The 22,980-nt window shown below is 47.2% G+C and overlaps 2 protein-coding genes across 9 annotated transcripts; one reads left to right on the forward strand and one right to left on the reverse strand.

Annotated features, from left to right (window-relative positions):
* The first annotated feature begins 874 nt into the window (after positions 1-874).
* Positions 875-21,650, forward strand: LOC134162583 (zinc finger protein 501-like). Of its 8 annotated transcripts, none has more exons than XM_062616562.1 (4): positions 875-999; positions 1,427-1,770; positions 18,743-18,847; positions 20,117-21,650. In XM_062616562.1, exons 3-4 carry the CDS (start codon positions 18,784-18,786, stop codon positions 21,550-21,552), a joined length of 1,500 nt encoding a protein of 499 aa, XP_062472546.1. In that variant the 5' UTR covers positions 875-999; positions 1,427-1,770; positions 18,743-18,783; the 3' UTR covers positions 21,553-21,650. The 8 variants fall into 8 exon arrangements, with proteins under 8 accessions (XP_062472546.1, XP_062472545.1, XP_062472548.1 ...); XM_062616564.1 differs by lacking the exons at positions 875-999; positions 1,427-1,770 and adding exons at positions 16,426-16,509; positions 19,312-19,456; XM_062616565.1 differs by lacking the exons at positions 875-999; positions 1,427-1,770 and adding exons at positions 16,426-16,509; positions 19,312-19,456 and having other exon boundaries at positions 20,120-21,650.
* LOC134162467 (acrosin-binding protein-like) lies at positions 12,212-16,400 on the reverse strand. Its single transcript, XM_062616307.1, has 4 exons — positions 16,268-16,400; positions 13,788-14,003; positions 13,293-13,387; positions 12,212-12,727 (listed from the first exon to the last, which is right to left on the reverse strand). Exons 1-4 carry the CDS (start codon positions 16,299-16,301, stop codon positions 12,212-12,214), a joined length of 861 nt encoding a protein of 286 aa, XP_062472291.1. The 5' UTR covers positions 16,302-16,400.
* Positions 21,651-22,980: the final 1,330 nt, after the last annotated feature.

Below are 22,980 nucleotides of genomic sequence, written 5' to 3' on the forward strand. Positions count from 1 at the left end.
TCTGAAGGGGGCCTACAGGGATGCTGGTGAGGAACTCTTCATTAGGGACTGTAGTGACACGGCAAGGGGTAACGGGTTAAAACTTAAACAGGAGAAGTTTAGATTGGGTATAAAGAAAGTCCTTTACTGTAAGGGTGGTGAGGCACTGGAATGGGTTGCCCAGGGAAACTGTGAATGCTCCATCCCTGGCAGTGTTCAAGGCCAGGTTGGACAGAGCCTTGGGTGGCATGGTTTAGTGTGAGGTGTCCCTGCCCACGGCAGGGGGGTTGGAACTAGAGGATCTTAAGGTCCTTTCCAACCCTAACTATTCTATGATTCTATGATCCACACGCATCCCCAGTATCCTTGTGGCATCATCCCCCACCCATACCAGTGCACTGCACCACTGTCTAAAGACACTTTTCCTGCTCCCTCAGATATCAGAGTCCCAGAAGGAGCAATCAGGTTTTATGGGCTGTCAGGCTGGCCTGGTGGTGGGTAAGGCACTTAGATGTAAAGTCAGCATTAAATATTTTCTCACCTTTAAACCAGTTCATCTCTTCATTGTCTCAAGATGCAGACAGCTTTATGCCTAGCCAGGAAAAAGAACTGTGGATATCAAGTATCGACACTTTTAAAGGTTATCAGCCATTTCCCCTGACTCATTACATTAAATTGGTAATGAAGGAAAAGAACAGGATTTACCTGTATACACATAAATAATATTTCTGTTACTGACTTTTTCAGGACTGAAGATTTGGCTTTCTTCCCTCCACCTCTCTTTCCCTGTTCTTTATCTGAAATCTGCCTTATTTTTCTCTGCTTTGGCTGTCTCTTCCATCTTTCATTACAACAGTGTTGTTCTCACTCACACATGGGTTATTTCTTTTAACTTCCCTACTGCAGAGAAGAAAGTGGATTTATTTGGAAGGAACTGCTGTAAAGAGCTCCTCCTTGCACAGCTTTCCACCTAGCCTGAGTGTCTGCATACTGTGAAGCATCACAGCTAGGTGGATAAAGGTACTGTGGAGAGAGGCAAGGGAGCATGTGCGTGGTTGATGACCTAACATGGGTAGGAATTGCTCTACAACAGCCCACTCTTCCTTGGATTTCAGCAATGGACACAGGCATGTACCTCCTCCAGAAAGCACATGCAGCACTGTGGGCATGCACATGCCTCCATGCTGACTCCTTCCCCATGGCCTGTGTTTTGCTTGGCTGTGGCTGGTCTTCATGTCAGGTGTTGTTGCAGGAGGCATTGGATTCAGGACCTGTTGTAGAGAACATTTTCTAGGAGAGCACATGGCTCTGCATTGTCACCACAGTGCATGAGGCAACAAAGCCTGGCAGGCTCAGGATTGCTCCCTCCTTTCAGACTAAATTCCTCTTTTATTTGTTAGTGAATGTATGCATTCACCCCTCCTTCTCTTGTTCTGCTCCCCCATAGGCTGGATGTCCTCCCTTCCCTCTGGAGACTCACTCTTTTTTGCTGTGCTCCAAGTGAACTATATCACTTTGAGGATGAAGAGGCAGTAGGGTTGGTCCTGCTACCTGCAGTCACAAGGCAAAGTTGCCTGTATACGAGGAGAGATCTAGTCTGCTGTATTATTGTAGCAGAGCACAGAGCATAATCAGCATGCTGATGGGAGATGACTGCAAATTAGGAGCTGAACTAAGGACATGCAGCAGTAAGAGACATTGTTCTTTCACTGCTTTCTTTCTGTGGAGTACATGCCAGCCACCAGGAAGAAAACTGTATGCAGCTCTTGTTCAGTGCAATATAAAGGCAGGGTAAGTAAAAGTGTGCTTCGAGCATTGTAAAATATTGCTATACAGCAGTGCTTTGCATGGCACTGCACAAGTTAACTGGGCACAGAGCTGCTGTTAGCACTGGAAGAGCACCTGAGGATGCGCTTATTATGTTGGGTGTGAACACAGACTTAAGATGCTTGAAATATAAAGCTGAGCTCCAGCGTTGTTTGGGATCCCTCTGCAGACATAGCAGCTGTGAACTAAATTGAGGATGGTTATAACGTGCCTTGGTCAGGATCTTAGAAGAGCCAAATAAGTGTGTGCTTCTCTATTTAAGACCAGGATTAACACCATGCAGACTCTAATTTGAATTCCAGGAATGAAGTTCGAGAATCTATCCTTGCACAGCCAGGAGGGCTATTTGAGGCAACACTGAAATTGATTTTGGTTTAAAAAGCTGTATAGGAGATAGGAGTAAATATGGAGAAAAGTAATCTAAAATTGATAAGAAAAGAGCCATTCCCCAGAAGGCATTAAGCCACTGAAGGTAGGCCATTGAATAACCATGAAAAGAAAATAAGAATTCTCTAGTATATACAAATAAGAATCAAATTATTGCATTCCTGAAATAGTATTTTTTGCTTTGGTCCATGTGTCACTCTTTTGTGGTTTAAGATGAGAAAATGTCGTAAAAGACTAAAGATGTGGCCCATAACTTGCAAAAAACTCTGGATCAGGATCAGTAACCATCAGAGGGATTTATACCAAAGTTCACCCTAAAAACACAGCAGTGGGAACATACTTTGGGAGTGTAGTGCAAGCAGGACTTGTGTGTCAAATTGTATCACAGATACTAAGCTGAAGGAAAAATGATTGGTGCTGGCATGGTAAAGGAAAAGTCTGGGTGTGTACTTGCCAGATCTATCTGGATATCTATCCAGATCTATCTGGAACATGAAACCGTAGTAGTGGTTTTAATTACCTAGATGAGATTTACTGAATACATCAGTTTGGAGAATGTAGAGGAATTCCCAATGAATGGCTGTGTCACAGACATTAAGTTGGTGTGAAAATTTCTTACTACATTTTTACAGCTTTACAATGGACTTTGCACATTTAGTGATGTGGTCTGGGCATTTCTACTTCTAGTTCCCTCTTCAGATTTGATGCATATAAGGCATAGCTAACATGCTAATGAGAAAATGAAATTATTCATTCAATTTTGTCCTTATGAATTTCTAGAGGTTGTATTACAAAATATACCTGTGAACTCCTTTAGTTCCAAGTCCTTGAAATAATTAATGTCTCACCAAGCTGTATACATAACTTAATTAAATGTTTTAAGAGTAAGAGCCTAACTGCTAGCTCAAATGTTCAACTTGGTAAGAGTTCAGATTTAGAATATCATGTGCAATCTTAAATATCATTTACAGAATTCTTGATGGGAAGTGTTTTTAGGATAGTCCTCATAACAACCAGGACATTAATCTTGCACCCAGCTGTAATAATAGCTACATTTCAAATAATTACATTAATGTCAACTGTTGCATAGGTAGATTATGTATCAGACCTTCAGTGAGAATGACTGTGGGTTTTTTGAGATGAAGGTTTAGGAAAACCAGTGCTTAAATAATGTCCCCCTACCCCAAGGGGTGGGTACAGTCTGGTGTTAGTTTGGACACTGGCTGGTTAGACAGTGACCTAAAACGCAGGAACCAAAACTGGTCCAAAAGTCAAGGTTTTTTACAGGCCTCTTAAATAGACCTTCCTGTAACACTCTGGTGTAGTGCCTTAGGTGTTGCAAGCAGTCCATGTGAGAGTATGTAGGGTATATAAACCTGTGACTTCAGCCTTAATAAAAGCATGTTCTCCATCAGCACAAGTCAAGGACTGAACTTCTCTCAGACACTGGTGACCTTCATAGTGTTCATGATGCTGTTGCTATTATAGAAACATGTCACGGGTGCTTGTCATGTGTCTTCCTAAATTGCAATGATTAAGCAATGAGTATCTGAATGTGCAGTTACAAACCCATATTCATAGCTGTTCTTTGTCTCAAAAACACCTAATCTGGATTGCAGCTGGACCCAGCCTCTGCACCTCCCCTGTCCTGTATATCCCCATATTGGTCTTCTTCAGCCCATGGAGTTATGTTAGGTCTTTGAGGGGACCAGCTTTTCCCTATATAAAGTAACGAGCTGAAGGAGGATCTGACTGAAGGAAAGGATGGCATTACAAGCAGCTGGTGGTGTGGGATGGAGAAGCAGTGCTTCTGTGTTTTGTGATTGTTTTTTCTTGTGAGACCTTAGGTTTTCCTTCAGTCCTCTGTGTCTAAATTTTACACAAGAATCTCAGCTTTCTGAAAAGGGAAGATTAGGTTTTTATCTAATGTATATTGCTATAGAGGGGCTGAAGAAGGAGTTTTGAAGGGCCCTAATTTCCTGCCGGGAATGAAGAAACTAAAAGACCTGTAAAGAAGATGAAATTGCCTCTCTCAGAGGAGCAGTGAAAGCAGGTCTAAGCAACTTAGGCACGGATATATATACTTGCCCTGGTCTTATACTCTGTTATATATTCAGTTTATTATAGCTGCTGGTAAAAAGAAGCCAGTATTGGGTTTGAAAACATTACTTATGTAAGATAAAGCAAGCCAGAAATACAATGCACATAAATATGAGAGAAAGGAACTGCTTGCTCTCAGAAATGTGGAATAAATTTGCAGAGGCTCGGTAAAAGATGAGAGATTATAAAAAGGCATTAGGGCTGTCAGTGTGAAGGAGTCAGGGAATTGCAGAGCAAGCTCACATTTCCAGTTCAGACTAGAGTTTGTTGTAAAGAATTTCCCAGTCTTTAGAGGTAACAATAGCAGTGCAAAGTGCATTGAAATCTGAAATTCTTTGGAGAATTCAGCAGGCTCATATGGGTATAGGAAAATGTAAATGGTAAGCATAAGCTGTGTATATGTAGCAGCTTCATAAAGGCTCAGAGATAAAGAAAATTGTGAAAATGAGCTATTTCTTCAAAACATCAGTCTAGAAAAGAATAGGACTTACACTGACAGAGGACATGTTACAGCCATGGTTTGAAGTAAGTGTAGATATATTTACATTGCCTTTCTGGCAGAGACTACAAACTAGTGTTGGATCATGATTTGCATTTCCCTGTGGTTGTGCTAGAGGAGATCTAGCATTGGAGCATCTCACAACACCCATCATATCTATGTTTGTCACTCACAGAACCACAGAAGGGGGCTGAGGTGGTTCAAAGAACAGGATTTTCAACCATTTTCAAGGTCTGATAGGGGAGATGTAACATCTAGTCCCAGATATCCTGCATTGAAAGGGCTACTGAAAAATGGAATTAAGATACTTGAGATTTCTTTAAAAACGTAACAGATCTAAAATAAATTCTCCTGCTGCTGAGCTTGAGAAACTACCTTTAAAACATGGTCAGCCTCCCTTTACTTTAAGAGGTGGTTGAGAACCACATTTACTGGTACAGGACTAATCTGGGTGCTTATAAGTACGGTTAACAATATGCAAGAGTCATACTATTTCATGGGGAACAAGGATAGTAAAATGCAAGGAGACACAGCCTGCATACAAAACCAAGGCAATAAAAATCACAAACCTGTGCCTGCCAAGGAGATTGCTTCTTTCTCCTTCAGAATATAAATCCTGAAAGACAGGCTCTGAGGAGACAAGAAGAACATGGAGATGGAGCCTGGGGAAGTAGCATCTCAAAAGACTCTACTGAAATCAAGCAGAGATCAGCAGGAGCTCCTGAAAGGCATTTTTGAGTGCTGCAAGAGCAGCTAATGCCATTTTATTTTTATTCTTTATAGGAATAATAGCAGGGGAAAAAAAAAAAGGAAGAGGGTGGTGTAATATGTGCTGTTATTAAGAGAATCAGTGAGAACTGGCCTGACTATAAGCCCCATTTCTCCAGCTAGAGTTTCACCATGCTTGTGAGCTCACTTGCAAACGCCCCAGACCTTTGCCACCAGTTTAGGATCATTGGGTGCCTTCTGCTACTTCTGCTGCCTGTTGCAGCGAAAGCCCATGCCATATTGATGCCCCTGCAGAGAACAGAGGGTGGTGGTTGTCTAGGTGGTTGTCATTTAGCCTGATTTTGCTGTCTCATCTTTGGCTGTGATTGAATGGTGGCTTTGTTTATAGCATCTATTTTCACGTACCAGTAAAGCAGCTCATGCTTTACTGGTGATGTTCAGGTGAGAAAGGGTGTCTTTCTGGATGGGGGCTGGGAGGGGCAGAAGGAGTTTGACGGGGATTCTTACTGTCAAGAAAATGGAGTGCCAGCTGTGTATGGAACCTGGTGAGACTGCAGCAGCATCTCAGATTTTATTGCACTTTGGAGACCCTCTACAGAGAAAAGAGACTATGTCCATTTGTACCAGGCTTTATTTTGGGGAAATACGCTCAAAGGATACTTTCGTTTGACAGTGATGATAGCTGAGATCTGTGGCCCCTTACTGGAGGAATATGGGGAGAAATGGGTTTTTCTGCTGTGTTAGATATGAAACGCCAGTAGAGTGTGCAATTCTCCCTTTCATCTGCGGCTTCTCTTCCTTAGCATTGGGTTATGTTGCAATGCTGAAAGTATCCATCACACCTTCATCTGAGGCCTCAGAACTCTGTCATGCCTGTTTGTCAGTTGTTTGTAACCTTTTTTTAGGACAGCTGCACTTCATAGATGTGAATACTGTGAAAGAAAGTTTTTTTCCCTCTTCCCTGCTGCTGCCTTGCACTTAACGTTCTTCTGCAACAGTTAGGAGACTTTCAGCATATACCTGTGTGTGTCATTTTCCTCTTACAAACAGCTTACTGCCTGCTTCCTAGAGACAACATGCTTGACTAGGTGGACTTGGTCTCATGCCTTTTCATCCTTTTCTTAAAATCAAAGCAGGTTATACGTGAATTTTGCAGGTTACGCGTGAATTTTGCAGGTTACACATGAATATACATGACAGGTCTTTGGGCTTTCTGCTTTACTGCCAATAGGTGCCTTTCAGCATCATTTTCTCCTACTTGTATGACTTCAGAACCAGGCATGTAGGTGTTTGTTAGGAGGAAATGCCACCTAGTTGGCTGCAGACACCTGTATAATCAAGGATCCATGGTCACCGAGCAGCAGAATATGAATGCCTCAGAGGCAAGTCAGAGATTTACTTTTCTATTCCTTGTGAGCGTAATGAGACTCCTCAGCTACACAAATGGAAGTTAAGAAAACAAGCTTGTTTATTTTAAGGTTATGGAACAATAAACCTGACTTTCTCCCAGTTCTCAAAGCATTGCTCTGGGAGCAGAGTAAGGTCTTTGGGGGACTTTTTACTGTGTATTTCAGAATGCTTTAATGCTTTGTTTTCTCTGAAAGTTACCTGCAAAGAAACCAGTTTCTTGTTGCTTCTTTCACATATCTCTTGGTGTTCTCTAGTAACATATCTGTAATTACAAAGTCAGACCTTGTTTGCTTTGAAAGGCTGTGCCTGATGGGCAAACGGGTAATTAAGAGTTCCAGCCAACTGTAGCCAGCTTTAGCCACAAAACTGTTCATTTTAGGGGAGCTGGAATAATTGACTCAACTTCAGTCTGCTTTGAAAAACTTAAACAGTTGCTGCAGAATATTGGCCAAAAAAAAAAAAAAAGAAGAAGAAATAAAATAAAATTAAACGGTGCTCACTGAATTGGTATTGTTGATTCTGGTTTTGTGTTGGAGTTTTCAGACTTATTTAAGGCATTCCTTTCTAATATATAGCAGGCTGGGCTTTTTCACCTCTTAATTACCAAGGAAGATTTTCTTTAAGGACTTGAGTTCTTAACTGAAGGAATAAGCTCATAAGATGTGTGAGACTGCCAAAGATCACAACCATCAAGGAAACTAGGAAATAATGACCCTATTACTGCTGAGATTAAAAAGTAAAACAACGGGGGTAAGGACTTGTCTGGCAAGACTGTGAAATACAGCCTGGGGAGACAGAGCTGGACATTTTTGCACAGTCATGAAGCAGCAAAGAAAGGCTTGTTAACCTTTTCTATCGATTCCACTTTCCTTTACATTTAAATTGGAGTGTGTAATATTTCCTGTTTTTTCACTACTTTATAGTGCAATTCAGCTGCTGTTGCTAATAACCTTCACACAGAAGGAAAATCAGTGAAAGCCAATGTGTGATATACTTTTAACTGGAATTAATAGCCCTTGCCCTCAGTTTCAGAGAAAAGACTTGATTTGTGATAAAGGTAGAAGGATCAAGAAGTAGTGTGGCTCAGAAAAGCCATTTTCTGATGGCAAATTCCTCTGCTTTATTTTGGCCACAGGTGTCTCAATGTGCAGATGGAGTTAGAGAAAGCAGAAATGGTTAACGCCCTATAAAGGCTTAATGTTCCATAAACATAAATGTGGGGAAAGCATGCTGGCAGCTGCTTTCGAATCCCCCATGAAGAAAGATAAAGATGTGATGAAACCTGCTTTGCTGCGCTGCACGCCCTGCTTTGCTGGGACCTGCAGTTATGCTCCCCTGGTGGGACTGCTGTTGGAAACTGTGTTGAAAAGATGTCTGTGAAGGCATTCTCTGCCCAAATGGGTAGTGATATATCCTTACTATGGAATGATTGTGGTGGTTCGGAATAGTCGTTTTTAGACAGCAGCGTCTCTGGGTAAAGTGGTGGGGTTTCATTGGACTAGTAAGTGGAATGACTCATGTTTTCACAGTTTCTGCTTTCATGTATGCCTGCACTGTTTATGTTGTATGGATACCATCTGTGGAATAGACCCACTATACTGGGCTGCTAAACAAATGGTGCAACTGATTTAAACCAGGTTTACAGGGCACACTGGAGCAACAGGTGAAGGACCATCAAGTCTTATTTTGAGTTTTCCCAAGTGCTTTTTAAACTAGCCAAGGCCATTTAGCTAATGCCATGGTACTACTTTGAAAAACTGAGCTGACAGTTGTACTTGAGATGCAAGCCAGCCAGGTACAGGACACTCACTGCGGTGTGCTCTCAGGAGGCAGCAAAAGCATGCCAGTGACAGGGTGGAATATTGCCGCAGAGGCCAGAGGTGGTAATTGGGCCTGGCCTCATAAATCCCATGGGCAAACTCTGATAATACCAATGGTCTCACTGTGGAATATTGATTAGCATGAACTAATAAGTGACAATGTAGCTCTTTCATAATTTGCTTTTGATACAAACTGTTGTCAAAATGGATTTTTCCCACGTCCCTTCGAGTTTGTTATCAGAGCTGTGCTGCATGTGGCCTTTCACGGCACTCCACAAAAAGAGGCAGAGATCTTGCTCTGCCTGCCCATCAGAAATGCTTCCCCTTCCCTCCTTTGCCTCTCAGTCTTTGCACCTATGCTCTGGTAGCTGGACTTCTCGCTCAGCTGGTTGGTTTTTGCTACTTGTGTGGTATTAATTTTACTTGCCCACCCTACAAGGGGCAATGTCTTCTTCAAAAGGAAGGTGGAGGGGGCTGGGGCAAGGCTCACAACAAAGAATGTGCAATCTGTGCAAAGTCCTTCCCTCTGCAAAGGGAATGCTGCAAAGTCTAGATTTGCTCAAGCTCCGTGTCTGTCTAACATCTTTGGAGTCAGCAACTGCATTATCTATGCAAGACTTTGCATTTGGGAATGACCCTTCTCCCTTTGCCTTCGGAAAAGTTGTTAAATACACTAGAAACTCATTGTCACGTACCTCAGCCCCCTTTACTCTCATTCAAAGGCAACAGACATTCCTGCATTCCCCTGGGGAAAAAATTCCTGTGAATCCACAGCACTTGCAGGGTGTACATTGAGAGATGAATTTTGCCTGGGATGGATGGACCCTCTCCTGTGGCATAAGCATCTTTTGCTGTTTGGGTACAGCATAAGACAGCCCAGCAAAAGATGCTGCAGTGATGAGCATTGCCAGCATCTCAGAAACCCTTTAGGCACAGAACCAGGGTGAAGCCTCCACTCACCTGAAATAAAGCGTGCCCAAGAAGGAAAACACCATCCTGTCACTGAGAGCTGGAGACAGAAAGCAGCTCTTGGTTTTGGCTATAGCATTGGTGCTTCACTGTGTGCCAGGGCTTGCACTGTAAAACACAGCCAGTGCTGGAAGCGTGGACAAGGAGCACTGAAAACTGATGCTGCGCAGCACCCTGGCGCTTGTGTCTTATTGAGCACCGCATGCCTGAGGCGCGACCCCTCCTCTTCCAGCGCAGGGGTAACAAGGCTGACCCACCAGGCCGCACCGGCGGGGCTCTGCTCGCCGCCTCGCTCCCGGGGGCGGCCCTGCGCGGAGTACGGGCCCTCCCCGGGGACCCCCGGCCCGGCCCATGCCGCGCCCGGCGCGGACAGGGGTTAACACCAGCGAGCGGAGCCGAGTGGAGGGCGCCGCACCGCCCCTCGCACAGCGGCCCCGCAGCGCCGCCGCTCGGTCCCGCCGCCGCCCCCCTCCTCCCTCGGCCCCGCTGCCGCCTCGGCTGCGGCTGCGGCCCCGGCTCGCCGCTGCGCGCATGGCCCCGGTAAGTCCGCCGGGGGGAGCGCGGCTCCTCCGCAACAAAAGCGGGGCGGCGCCGGGCCGGGCGAGCGGAGTCCCCCGAAGTAACGGGCCGGCAGCGCGGGGCTGGGGGGAGCGACGTGACATTGCCGAGAGACAGGGCACCTCGCGGGGCTGGGCGGGCAGGTGGCGAGCCCCGCGGCAGGGAGGTGCGCAGCATGCGGGCAGGGCCGGTGAGGAGCCGGCGGTCACGGCGGGGATGCGCGGCCCTCCGCGGCCTTCAGACCCCGCAGCTCCGGTGAGAGGCTGGCCCAGAGGCCGCGGCCGGGGCCGTCGTGTCGTGGGGGGCCCGGCCGGAGCTACCTGGGTAAGGAGTCTCTAGCGTTTGGGTCGCTGAGACCAAATCTGGCAACCCCGTGAGTGTGGCAGCCCCATGGGTGCACACGGGGCGATGCGCACCAGGACCCGATGGCGACCGAGGCTGCTGCAAGGAATGCCCGGCTGCAGGGGATGGGGGAGCTGTCATTGCCCGGGCAGCAGAGGGGATGCGAAGCCCTGGTGCCCCAGGAGGGGATATAGCAGGTTTGGGTGGTTTCTATGGGGAAGAGGATGAGCTGGTGTAGCAGGGTGAGGTCAGAGCAGCCTGTGCTCTATTAGGGGTCTCACCCAGTGAGTATATGACTGGGCAGCCCTCCACTAAAGCAAGTGAGCACTCTTGTTCAAAGGCTTGCACGTTTCCCATGTGTGATCCGCCTTTAGCTTTGGAAAAGATTACGCTTCCCAGGACAAATGGAGGACCTGTCATTTCAAGATCATCTCCTAAGGAGGTCTTCTTCAGTAGATAGAGACAGAGCCTGTATTTCACTCAGCTGTCTTTGTGTCACTTAGGCAGTGTAGAAGGAACAGACATCCCCAACTCTCACTTTAAGGGAAGCATACATCCCTGACCCCCAGTGTTAAGGGGACCTTCCCCACAGGGATGTGCTTGGTGTGGTGCATCCATAAGGAGAGCTGCCTTCGTCCCCCTTCTCCTCGTAGCCCTCGGTGGAATACATTACAGGAAGGCCAGTGGGAGTGAATGGGGAATTTTCACTTTAACTGTGGTCTCCTGGAAGCTGAAACCAACCACTGGAGTGTAGAGTAAGTCTGAGGTAGCTCTAAACTCATTCAGCGGAGATTCAGAAAACTGGAGCTGGTTCTTGCAGAGTTCCCACTCTGCGTTTAACAGCAAGTGCTGGCTTTGGATGGCTTCACACAGATTTACGTACAGCTATGTCCAGTGTTTATAAAAGGAACAGCAGTTCGGTCTGAGTTCCCATAAATTAGACTGGTTTTCTGAGAGAGACAAGAGGAGATTCTTAATATGAGCATTTATCCTGTGTGTTTCATAGCGTCATTTCAGAAGCAGCTGACAACCCTCTGCAACTAAGGCCTTCCTGCACTTAGAGCGCACCCCGTGTGTATATATATATATATATGTATAATCACACACATGCTTCCAAAGAAGATTCTTCCCCTAATGTTTCTGAGCGTGAACACTGATATTTGATGAAGACTGGCCAGCGTTCTCCTGTAACATTCATTGAATGACACAACAAACCCCATCTCTCTGCCCAGGACAGAGCCAGATATGGTGACACAACCCTAAGCAGGAAAAACAGATTATTTTTCCATCATGCCTTGTTCAAGAACAGCCATCTCCCAAATTGAACTACAGCAAGTGAACAAGTTTTTGTGAGAGAGGACACTATCTCTTCAACACAGTTATCTCCGAGAAGATAACATCTTTCTCTTTGAACGCTGAGCAATACCATTTCACATACCTCAGTCTCCCACACTTTTGGCCTGGGGAAGCACTGTTGACCTTGATGATGCTGCCTTCTCTTGTTTCCATGTTCCCATATGTCCCCTCTCAGACAGTGTATCTGTTTCTATACTGTGCAACAGAGCATCAATGGCTGATCCTCCTTGGCTGCTCACTTTTCTCTTCTGTGCCTTTTATCAGTGCCGGTTGCCTGCTGAGACATTCTTACATTGTTCAGGGCCACCAGCAGCTTCCAGGCAGCATTCTGCAACTCTTCCTCCGGCGCTGCTTTCCTTATGGTCAGCAACTGAAGTCTCTGCAGTGAACTCTGCACCTGGGTATCTTGTAGCCTCAGGAGGAGATCCTGCATGTCAGTGGTGGGCAGCTTTCCTTGCTGCTGCCCACTGGCTCTCACCTCTGTGGCATGTGGGTCAGAAGGATTTAGTTGCATGTGCGTCGACTGTGGCGTGGTTGCAGGTAAGGAGGTGGGGATCTTCCTTGTTGGGGCTGGAGCCCTGACAACTACTTCCTTGGCAGGGCTGGAGCGGCTTGGCTGGGCAGTTGTGGGACGTATGGGGAGAAGGGGGGTGGTACTGAAGATGCTGGACAACATGGAATCAGTGCTCATGTCGTTGAAGGTGCGTGTGCTGTCCAGATTGGCTTTGCTGTCTCCTGGGCATGCAATCCTCTGTGGAAGAGAAAACACTCCCCTGTAGAGGCAGTGGGCTTCAAGAGCAGGCAGCTATTCTGTGGGGTTAGAACTCGCTGCACAGTCCCATCTTTCCCACTCCTACAAAAATGAGCCCAAGAAAGGAAGAAACCTTTGCTCCTTTCTTTGTCAAGTCTCCCCATAAGTGTCTCCGTGTGACTCCCAGTTGTCTTTCTCTTTGCTTTCCTTGTCTTCTAGGCTGCATGAATCACCCTTTCTCCTTCAGTAAGCTAGATAGACAGTCTCAACTAGGTTGGGAATGAGAGATGGAGCTAAGGGCTGAACCTCAAAGGTTCATTTTCTTGAAGAGTACCTTCTTCAAAGACTCTTTGTTGGCAAGTGGCTGCAGGTGCCACCTGTGTAAGCTAGTCAGCTTGGTGTGAGTGCCCCTGGAAGGTGGGCTGCCCATAGCTCTCTTGGATCTTCCCTGTATTTTCGCCTTCCTCCCGTTTTCCCACTTCCTTATTTCCAGGGTGCCCCGTTTTGCCTGTTGCTTGCCCAGAGCACACCACCACAGTCTTCAGGAAACAGCTAAATAACTCACCTTAATGAAATACTTTTTCTTAGTACAGCGATAAAAAGAAAAGGTGCAGAAGTCAGGAAAGATAGGACTTTTTGGCAGTTCAGAGCATACGGGCCCTAGAAAGAGGCAAATAAAGACACAGGCTCAGCTATAAACTCCAGTGCTGGGGTCCCACCAGCCCTCAGCAATAACCTCACTGTGGAAGGACATCGCTCCATGAAAAGCCCCATGGCCATTTGGGTGCCTCCCTGAACCCAGGTGAGAAACTCCATCACTTCTTGGTTATTTTCATGACCCTAGGCATAAGAGGAAGCTAGTCCTAAGGACACGTAGATGCAATCAAGTGTGATAGAGGATGCTCACAAGCAGATGTCTTCTCACTGCAGGATTGCTATCCACCCTTCTCACCCACCAGCTCTTGAGTCTCCCATCTCTCCCAGTGGTCAGCTCAGTGCTGGCCATGGGGGATGCCTACCCGCCCATCTGCCTGCCCTTGGGAGTCACGGTTGTCTTTACCCTCAGGGATGACTCCGTGGTTTTCATACTCATCCAGCCTCTGGACCAGGGGGTACTGGCAGCCGTACAGCATGCGAAGGAAGCAGGCAGTGTTGGCACGGCCTGCTGTCTGGAGGAACCTGAAGAACTGGCTGTACTCCTCATCAGAGAGTGGTGTTCCAGGCTGCTGTGCCTTCCCGCCATGGGAGCTGGCATTGAAGCCCAAACCCAAGAGCACTGGTGAAAAATAAAATGTAGGGAGTCAAAGGAAATGCTAACCATGGCACACGTGGAGGAGCTGAAGGGCTGAACCCAGATCTCTTGTTGCCCTGTCTGGGTGCAGGATCCAGCAAATGGGAAATGCAGTAACAGGCTCAAGATGGGAGGTCTAGACTTTGGGGAAGACTTTCTCTGCCCATGTTGAAAGTGGTGTAGTGTTTGGTGGCAGTACATGGCTGAAGCACCTTCACCAAAGCTCTAGAGATTCAAATCTTGAATTGGGAGAAATGTCTTGGAAATCATGGAACTGGGAATGTAGCTCTGTTGTCAGGGTGGAGCAAGGGAACTGTTTCCTATCAAAATTTCAGCCTCCGCAAATTCTGTTCCTCCACTTAACTGGGTCCAAACCCCTCGAGTTAATGGAGCATGCTCCAGTGGATGTGTGTGTGCCCTTACCATGGTCCAAGCATTCACTGAACCCCTATGCAAAACTTAAAGCCAGTTCTTCCCTGTGAAGAACATTATGAAAGCTCATGAAATCAAACTTTTGGAGGTTAGATGCGCCGAAAAATAAAAGTTTCTTGTGCAATCTTAATTTCATCTCCCCTTGCATATGCTTTTTATATGTTAAGTACACAGCAACCTACTCTTCCTTCCTAAAGACTTGGTAGCTCCCTCAGTGTAGAGACTGCACCTGCTGTGTGAGGGAGTTGGCTTCCCAGGTTAAACACTTACTATATTCAGGACATCTGCCTCATTTCCCACAGACTGGAAGATATATGGAAGAATGAGTCAGGAAGATGCTGCAAGGATAGTTTTGTAGATACTCTTCGAAGAAGTAGGTTTTATTCCTGGCTACACCACAGAGGTTCCTGTGTGATGCTAGGCAAGTACCAGGTTTCTTGGTGTGTTATTAATGGCATTTTCCTTACCTTGTGGGTTGCTGTTTATAGGAATGCTGAGCTCTCTTGCTGTTTTGGAGTCTGTGTGTGGTGTATTTTGAATGGCAAGTAAGTGCTACATTAGCATATGTATTCTGAGAAGCCAGGGCTGAGATAGCTCAAACTGAGATTCTAAAAGTAGCCGATGTTTTTGACTTTAATTCCTCTCTGCCCTCATTTTGCCATTTGCAAAATCACTAGAAACCAATTAATAGCTGTAAAGCTCTAAAACATAGAGTATGTAAGAAGTTAATGAGGAAATGAGTCAATCTGTCTACAGCAGAATTCAAATGGGATCAAGTAAATAAATCTGAGTCAAACACTGAATGATAAGGGTGACACAACATACCTAATAGCTGCTCATTAGAAAGGCAGTGTCCATCCAAGGGACTAAAGAAGCCGACACCCATGTAAAAACATTGAAGCTAGGTAATTAAAGAGCTGGGTCACCATGCCCATGCCCAGGGGGAACAAATCTAACAGTACAAAATGAGTGTGATTCAGGCATGCTCAAAGTTTGACTTTGCAACCTCTGTAATGTTCTCTTAGCATAGGACATGGTGGGTTTTTTTTTGTTGTTAAAAACAAAAGCTTCCTCATGGCCTATGTCTTATTAACAGCTATGCCAACTTATTAACACCTATGTGTCTGTAGATTCAGCAGGATCAAAGAAAAGCATGTAACCTTCCCCCCCAAGAGGACAGCAGGGGTTATTGAGCACTCGGTGAGGCAGTAGGAGAGGAGAACACCACACTTGGCCAGGTGACTATGTGTGGGTTAGCAGAAAGCAGGGGAATGAGTAGAATGGGGGATAGTGGACCCCTCCAGGGTTATCTGCTAGGATGTGGCCAGAGCAGCCTGGCCTTTCTGTCCATTTCTTCCAGCTATATCCCCTTCTGTTTATCTTTAATCAAGGTCCTCCCTCAGACCTCTTTTCTCCTGTCACTTCACCTGGATAGCTCTTCCCTTATGGCCTTGCAAGTCACGTCTACATCTGTGCCTCTGTGCTCATGTCTGGTTTACTCACCCAGCTGTCCCCATCATCACATCCCCAGTCTCCACCTCTGCTCCAGCCTCAGCCCACTACATCCAGCTCCGAGTCCACCTCCCTGGTTCCTAGGTCACTCTCTGGCCCTCCTTGATGAATAAAATATTAGCTCCAATCAGGGACGACTGGCAAAGTTTTAATCTCTTTGCACCTGAGGCATTCAGGGGTGCTCCTGTCTTTCCCTCTTGCCCTCAAATTGCTAAAGCTGAGGAGCCATGGGGAGGGGTAAAGAGCAGCTGGTTTGGTTGCTGTTCCTCACAACCTTGCTTGAAAGACAGATGTGTCCTACTCACCAAACAAAACCAGACAAGCCCATGTGGCCGACATCACGCCGTGAGCGATGCCTGTAACAGCTTGGGACACACTCCTGCCAGAGGTGTCACATCCTCTGCATTGCCCGCCTGCCTGTGTCCTCGTCCTGCCACACCGGGTTCCCCAGCAGCAGTGGAATGTCTTGTGGCGTCACAGACACCTCAGTTCCAACTGTTCCTCCTGCCCATGCTCCCCTCCGCCTCCCCTTCTGCCCTGCCGCTGGGTCTGTGCCCTACCTGGCACTGGGTTTTGTGCTGGGGAAGGCAGCAGAGGACTAAGCCTGCTGAATGAGGCTGAGTTCGGACCCAGGCCACTTCCTGCCATAGCGGGGTCTGCCCTCCTTGCTGTGACACCAGGTCCAAACTCAGAGGAGAGCCCTCACAGAGTATGTTTGATTTTCTCAGGTTGATGTACACTGCAGCTTTCTGTTCTCCCTGCCCCTCCTGCCTCCCAGGCTTGTGGTCTTAGTGGTGGCTCTCCCATCCCTGGCCAGCTATGTCTTTTGTGGGGCCTCTGTCTCTGTCATCACAGGACCTGGGTGTGGCCCATTGCCTCCCCATGCTACAGGTTCTTGTTCCTCATTCAGCCTCGTAAGACTGGGTTATCAGTCAGGACACTATCTGGGGACTTGGCTTTATCCAGACATGGTGGTTCTGGAGACTGGCACCTCATGCCTGTCTGGTGCTTGGTGGCCCTTAAGGTTTCCCATATTGTTCAGGGACAGATCTTTACCACCCATTGCACAATGTGCTTTTCTGCCATATCCCACAACCTGCCTGGCTCTGCACATCAGCTGTCTCCTACATCCATGTCTGCTTTCTGTAGGTGCTCACCCATCATTTTAGGGTGCCTGTTTTGACTATATGCTCACCTTGAACAACAGCAGAGACTGAACCAGAAGGACATTTCTCTCCTCCTAAAATTAGGAGGATGGTTTAGCAGGGTCACAGCGGCACTGCCTCATAGGTGGATGGGGGTTGTACAGAGAGGGAAACCTCGGCTTTCCTGCCTTTTACCTGGGATTAAAGCCTGCAGCCACTGCCTGCTGCTGGAAGGATTGGAAACTCTCCCCATGGGGGGATACCCACTGAATCCACTGTGGAGTAGGCAGCAGGGAGCAGGAACGATGTGACTCCAAGCTGAGGCAGAGCCAACAGAATGTCAGCTCTCCATGTGACTGGGGACCTTCTTTTATCGTGATGGCTTTATACAGGTGGGGAAATCTTCCATCTGTCCTTGGGAGGGTCTGGCAGCTGATGTCTGTTGTGGTACCCTCCTCTGGTACACCACTGAGTATCCAGTTCAGTTTTTCTCATTTTGAAAGCAAAATATGCTGGTTCACATTTCTTTTTCATTTCTACTGATGAACACCTGGTCATCAGTAATTTTACTTACTTCTAGTGGCACGGTGGGCATCCACGTGACCAGAAAGGTGAAACTCCATTGTAGAGCTGGCATTCCCATGTGCAGGTTTTAGCATTTTCTTTCTTTAACCTGTACAGTTCTAGGATATCACTGAGCCCTCATCATCTTCAAATGCCTCTAAACAAATGCCACTGCACAAATACAGTGCTGAAGCTAAATGAGTGACCTAATTTTCTATCCCACAAACCCCACTCCCGCGCAGCACACTTCTGCTCTGAACAGAGATCCTTGAGAAGTGGGATTGTGTGTTGGCTGTCAGAACTGGCCAGACTAAATTATCTTGGTGTTCATGCATTAACAGGTGTGTGTGACTGCTTTCCTGCTCGCTGCCAGCCCTGTAAACTCCATCTGGAACAAGACAGCCAAGTTGCCATTTTTCTGGAGCACAGGGCAGGACATCCTGTCTTTGAACTGCTCCTGTCGGTAACGTGAGCAGATCAAAGTATCTTCTCTCACCCAGACCTATGCGTGCCTGGCTGAGCCACTGAGAGCGACCAGGCAAAATACTCCTTGGGTAAAAGCAATAGACTGTCTGCATCCAGACAGACACAGAGAGCAGCCCAGTTGTGAAGGGAATGTGGCATTTTCCCTCTACCAGAACTGCTGAACTGCATTAAACACATTATGTGTTTTCTTAGTTCACTAGGAAGAAAGGAGATGGAGGGAAAGTGGTTTGAGGAATTGATGTTTTTCTTACATCAAACTAAGTGGGATGCATTTTTGGTCTTAAAGTGCAGCAGGAGGAACAGTGTGACACTTGTGAGAAGGCAGCAAGCTGTCAGGCAGCTCTCTGCAGCATGTGTAGTTGACCCTGGCTTCGCAACATGAGCTGCCCCTGGTTATTGGACCCAAACAGCAGTGTCATGGTGTGCATGGCAGGACAGACAGTGACCCTGACGCATGTTTCTGGGTGTCATTTTCCTCTGGTCTAGGTTGCTTTTGTCTCCAATACTTACTCTCCTGTAATCTCACTCTACAGCACTGCTACTACAATGGGTATTTATTACATCTGTTTTCTTTCCTCTGATCAGGATCTGCAGTCACTGATGGTTTAAACATCCTGGATGGTGTGATGAGAAACAGCTTTGTGGCCAGAAGCAGTGGAACACCAAGAGAGCAGAAAGTTTGCTTCCCAGGTGAGAAACTGAACAGAGCATGTCTGGGAAGGGGAGAGAAGAGCTGAGTGCTGAAAATTTGGTGTGTGCTGTGCTGCATACTACACACTCATCCTGCCTCTGCTGCTCCTGTACTGTAAAGATTCTGCTTTCAGGAGGATTTGTAGGCAAGGTATGATAAAGATGAAACACACTCTTGGGGTATCTAATATCCTTTCAAAAAGACCCTATCCAAATGGAATTAAATCCTGTGTATTTTCAGCAAAAACTATACTCAGAAAGCACAGCTAACCAAAGCGTGGCTTTTTCTTCCTTTCACACTGACAATGTTTCTGATGTTGTACTGGTTTTCTGCCTCGAGGTGCATGCCTCGGGCCAGTGCTGTATCTTTATTTGTACTGCAAATGTTTTTCAGCCCTGAGTGTTGTAAACAAAACTTTGGGAATCACTATAACCAGTGCAGTGGTGTCTTCCAGTATCTGCAGATTACCTGAAACCAAACCTGAGGGGTTTGTCCTGCTGCATTCACCTCATATTCTGACCTTCCACACGTAAGAGGATGATGTTAACTCTGTAAGCAGTTCCATCCAGCTAATCGGCTTACCTCACGCTCCAGCATCCATTTCTGAGGTGTGTTCTCCTGATAACTAATAAAAAATCAGAAAGCTCTGAATGTTTCAGTCTAATGGTTCATTTCCGTGCTTGATTAATAAAACAGTTTATCTTTCCACTTCCCTATCTGTTCTGTAGACAGAATCTACATGTAATTTTCTGCAGAATATATAGCGCTTTCTTTTTAAGGAAAAGGGCTATGACTGGAAAGAAGAAAGAAAATAGTCTACTTGGCAGGGGTGGATGCTCCTGTGGTGTTGGCTGCTTCCCTCCCTGATTAAGCATGGGAATGCTGGAAGGAAAGCAGTGATTCATAGGCAACAGGAAGAGAAGCAGCTACAGTAGGTGTTGTTGAGGAGAGCAGCGATGACGTTCCTCTAACCTTGCTAGACATGGGAACTGTGAGGACAAGCATGTGACAGGTTTTGTCTTTTATGGCTGTAACCTTTTGACAGAGGACCCTTTTTGCAACCTGTACAACAGCGGCTACCTGTCCTTGGGTCATATTCCCCTCCCATACTCAGTCTCCGTGCCCTCTCTCTGCCTGGAGCAGATACTGAGGGGCTGGCTCCTTTGCTGTTAGCTAATGGTAGCTGATGTGCTGCAGTTGCCTTGTTTGGACTTCTCCCTCAGAGAAGCAGGGGGGTTATTCATTGCTAGTTCCTCTGTTCACTCCAGCAGGTGCCAGGACCATGGGTGACACACAGAAGGGCAGGATTCATCAGGGAAGTCCTGTGAGACCTGGACTGCATCTGTTCCCCTCCAGAATGCTCAAAGGAGATACCCTCCAGGATGCTGACCAAAGACATGACTGCAAGCAGGAGCTGGAGATAAAAAGTGAGGTGGAGACATCTTATGGAGAGAGGCAGAGAATGGTAACTCCCTGTGGGACGGAAGTCTGGGAGTGCGACAACAGTGATAGAGCCCACATGAGCAAGGCTATCCTTGCTGGTGACAAGCCAGACCCAACCATTTGTGGGAAGGGTGCCATTTGGATTCAGCAGATGGGAGAGAAAACCTACGAGTGTCCTGAGTGCGGGAAGAGCTTCAGCCGGAGCTCGTACCTGAGCCAGCATCAGAGGATCCACCTAGCAGAGAAACCCTTCAGCTGCTCCGAATGTGGGAAGAGTTTCACCCGCAACTCAGACCTGATCAAACACCAGCGGATCCACACTGGCGAGAAGCCCTACCAGTGCAGTGAGTGTGAGAAGACCTTCAGCCAGAGGTCCAATGTGATCAGGCACCAGCGGACCCACACAGGAGAGAGACACTACCAGTGCAACGAATGTGGGAAGAGCTTCAGCCAGAACTCACACCTCATTGTCCACCAGCGGAGCCACAAGGGTGAGAAACCCTTTAATTGCCCACGGTGTGAGAAAAGCTTCAGCGATCGCTCCTCCCTGATCATACACCGGAGAGTCCACACTGGAGAGAAGCCTCACAAGTGCCAGGAATGTGGGAAGCGTTTCCGGGACAGCTCGGCCATCATTCGGCATCAGAGGATCCACACAGGAGAAAAACCATATGAGTGCACCGAGTGTAGAAAAGCCTTCCGGCAGAGCTCCTCACTGGTGACCCACATGCGAACACACACAGGTGAAAAGCCCTACAAGTGCCCAGTGTGTGGGAAGGGCTTTAGCCAGAGCTCAGCGCTCACCACTCATCGCCGGATCCACGGTGGGGCAGCCTTGCCCATATACCATGGTAGCCTCCTGCCCAACCCCTACCAGTGCGCTGAGTGTGGCCGGAGGTGCAGCGACCGCTCCACCCTGACCAAGCACCAGAGCACGCATGCTGAGGAGCGGCCCTACATCTGTGTGGAGTGCGGGGACAGCTTCCGACGGAGCTCGGCTCTCAACGTGCACCTGAGGATCCATCGCGGGGAGAGACCATACAAGTGTGAGGAATGTGGAAAAGCGTTCAGGCACAGCTCAGCCCTCGGTGCCCACCTGAGGATCCATGCAGGAGCCAAGCCCTACAAGTGTGGCGAGTGTGGGAAAAGCTTCCGGAAAAGCTCAACTCTTAAAGTGCATTTGAAGATCCATGCAGCCAAGAAACATTATAAATGTATGCTGGGTAGGAGAATGCTCACTTCCAGCTCACTTCTGCCATAGGGCTGCAGTGGATGTTCAGAACGGGAAACAAAAGCAGTGATTGAGGATACCTGAAAAAGGTGGGTGATGAGAACCACGTTGGGAAGAGACTGACTGGAGACATGCATACCCCAGTGGGACAAAAACCATTAGGAGGTCTGGAAGCAGGGAGTCAGTCATAAGAGTCAAGTGCTGGTGGTTTAGGAAGAGTGCAGAGAGCCTAAGGAATGGGCACCAACTTCTGGGTAAATTGGGAGCTGTGAATATGTGGTAGAATAATAACTGGGAGAATCAGGCTTGTAAAATAACTTTACAACTAAGGTGAAGATCAAAATGCAAAGTTCCAGGCTGGTTTTGACTCAAAACTTTAGCTTGTTAGACACTGTGGTAGTCTTAGGAACTCTTTTTATTACCGTCTGTTACTTTTCATGAATGTAGTAAGTTAACCCAGTGTTTGACAAGGCATTTCCAAATCTTTTGAGTCTGAGACTTTGGAGCTGAACTTCAGTCTGTTTGTCTTTTCTAACTCTTTTCCAAATCTTAGACAGGACAGTGAATTCCTACCTCTTATGACAAAGCCTGAGTGACACGATAGCTGAGCAACACAAAACTGTCATGGCTTTCCCAGAAAACAGGAATGTGCAAGCACTGCTAGTTGGAATGCTGCCCTTCACTAGTCTCTGGCAGTTTCTCCTAAATTTGCCCTTGGTGGTCTGGAGCACCTTCCAACTTGCATTGTCAACAAAACATGGGCAAAATTGTGGCCTTACTTTATTTAACCAAAAGAAATATCCTCCCCCCTGATACCCTAGTGTGAACTGGTACACGATGAGTTCTTACTGGTAGTCAAGAGGCTGTTGGCAGTTTTGTAGTCTTTTCTATGATACTCTTTAGCTCACTATTGTTGGTGAAGTATTAACATATAAAGTTCAGCATTATGAGTTAGGAATTACTGTATTTGCATTTGTTGCTATGTTAACGGCTGTATATTACATGAACTTCCTCTATATTGGTATGTTTTATTACTAGCTACATGTTTCTACCCTAAATAAAACCTTTTTTCCCTCTGTATAAACCAGTTTTCTGTCCTTGCGTACAACGGGTGTGAGATTACGAACAGAGATAGGCCCCACGCCGATTCTGGTGTGGCGAGGGGCTCCAGACGGGCACCCTCACCAAGCCGGCCAGGGGCTCAGGCTTGGCTTCCCTCCGGCGGGTCCGTCGCTCCGCTGGCCGAAGCCCAACAGCAGGACGGCAGCGGCAGGGCAGGACTGACGACGGACAGGAACCAGGCCTTAGTAACGGCAGAATGACCCAGCGTCACGGAGCAGGAGCCACGGCCCGGCGAAAGGCCGACGGGCCCTCCACCCCTCCCGGGAGCCCCCTCCTCCAGGCCACATCCCACCGCCCCGCTCTACCGGAGAAGAACCGAGCTTTACCCCCGGGGGA

The sequence above is a fragment of the Pezoporus occidentalis genome, unplaced genomic scaffold (assembly GCF_034315485.1).
Source record: "Pezoporus occidentalis ecotype Australia unplaced genomic scaffold, CSIRO_AGI_Poc_V1 ctg19, whole genome shotgun sequence".
In the NCBI taxonomy this organism is placed as follows: Eukaryota; Metazoa; Chordata; class Aves; order Psittaciformes; family Psittacidae; genus Pezoporus; species Pezoporus occidentalis.

Bases quoted from the DNA above. Each gene is read 5' to 3' on its own strand.
- LOC134162583 (XM_062616559.1), top strand. From the start codon at position 16,473: ATGCTCCCCTCCGCCTCCCCTTCTGCCCTGCCGCTGG. The intron at 16,510-18,742 runs GTCTGTGCCCTA...TCCTCTGATCAG, and splicing joins CCCTTCTGCCCTGCCGCTGG to GATCTGCAGTCACTGATGGT. The intron at 18,848-20,116 runs GTGAGAAACTGA...TGTTCACTCCAG, and splicing joins GCAGAAAGTTTGCTTCCCAG to CAGGTGCCAGGACCATGGGT.
- LOC134162467 (XM_062616307.1), bottom strand. From the start codon at position 16,301: ATGTCGGCCACATGGGCTTGTCTGGTTTTGTTTG. The intron at 13,388-13,787 runs GTAAAGACAACC...GCCTCTTTCTAG, and splicing joins CCACGGAGTCATCCCTGAGG to GGCCCGTATGCTCTGAACTG. The intron at 12,728-13,292 runs GTGAGTTATTTA...TCTCTTCCACAG, and splicing joins AGAAAAAGTATTTCATTAAG to AGGATTGCATGCCCAGGAGA.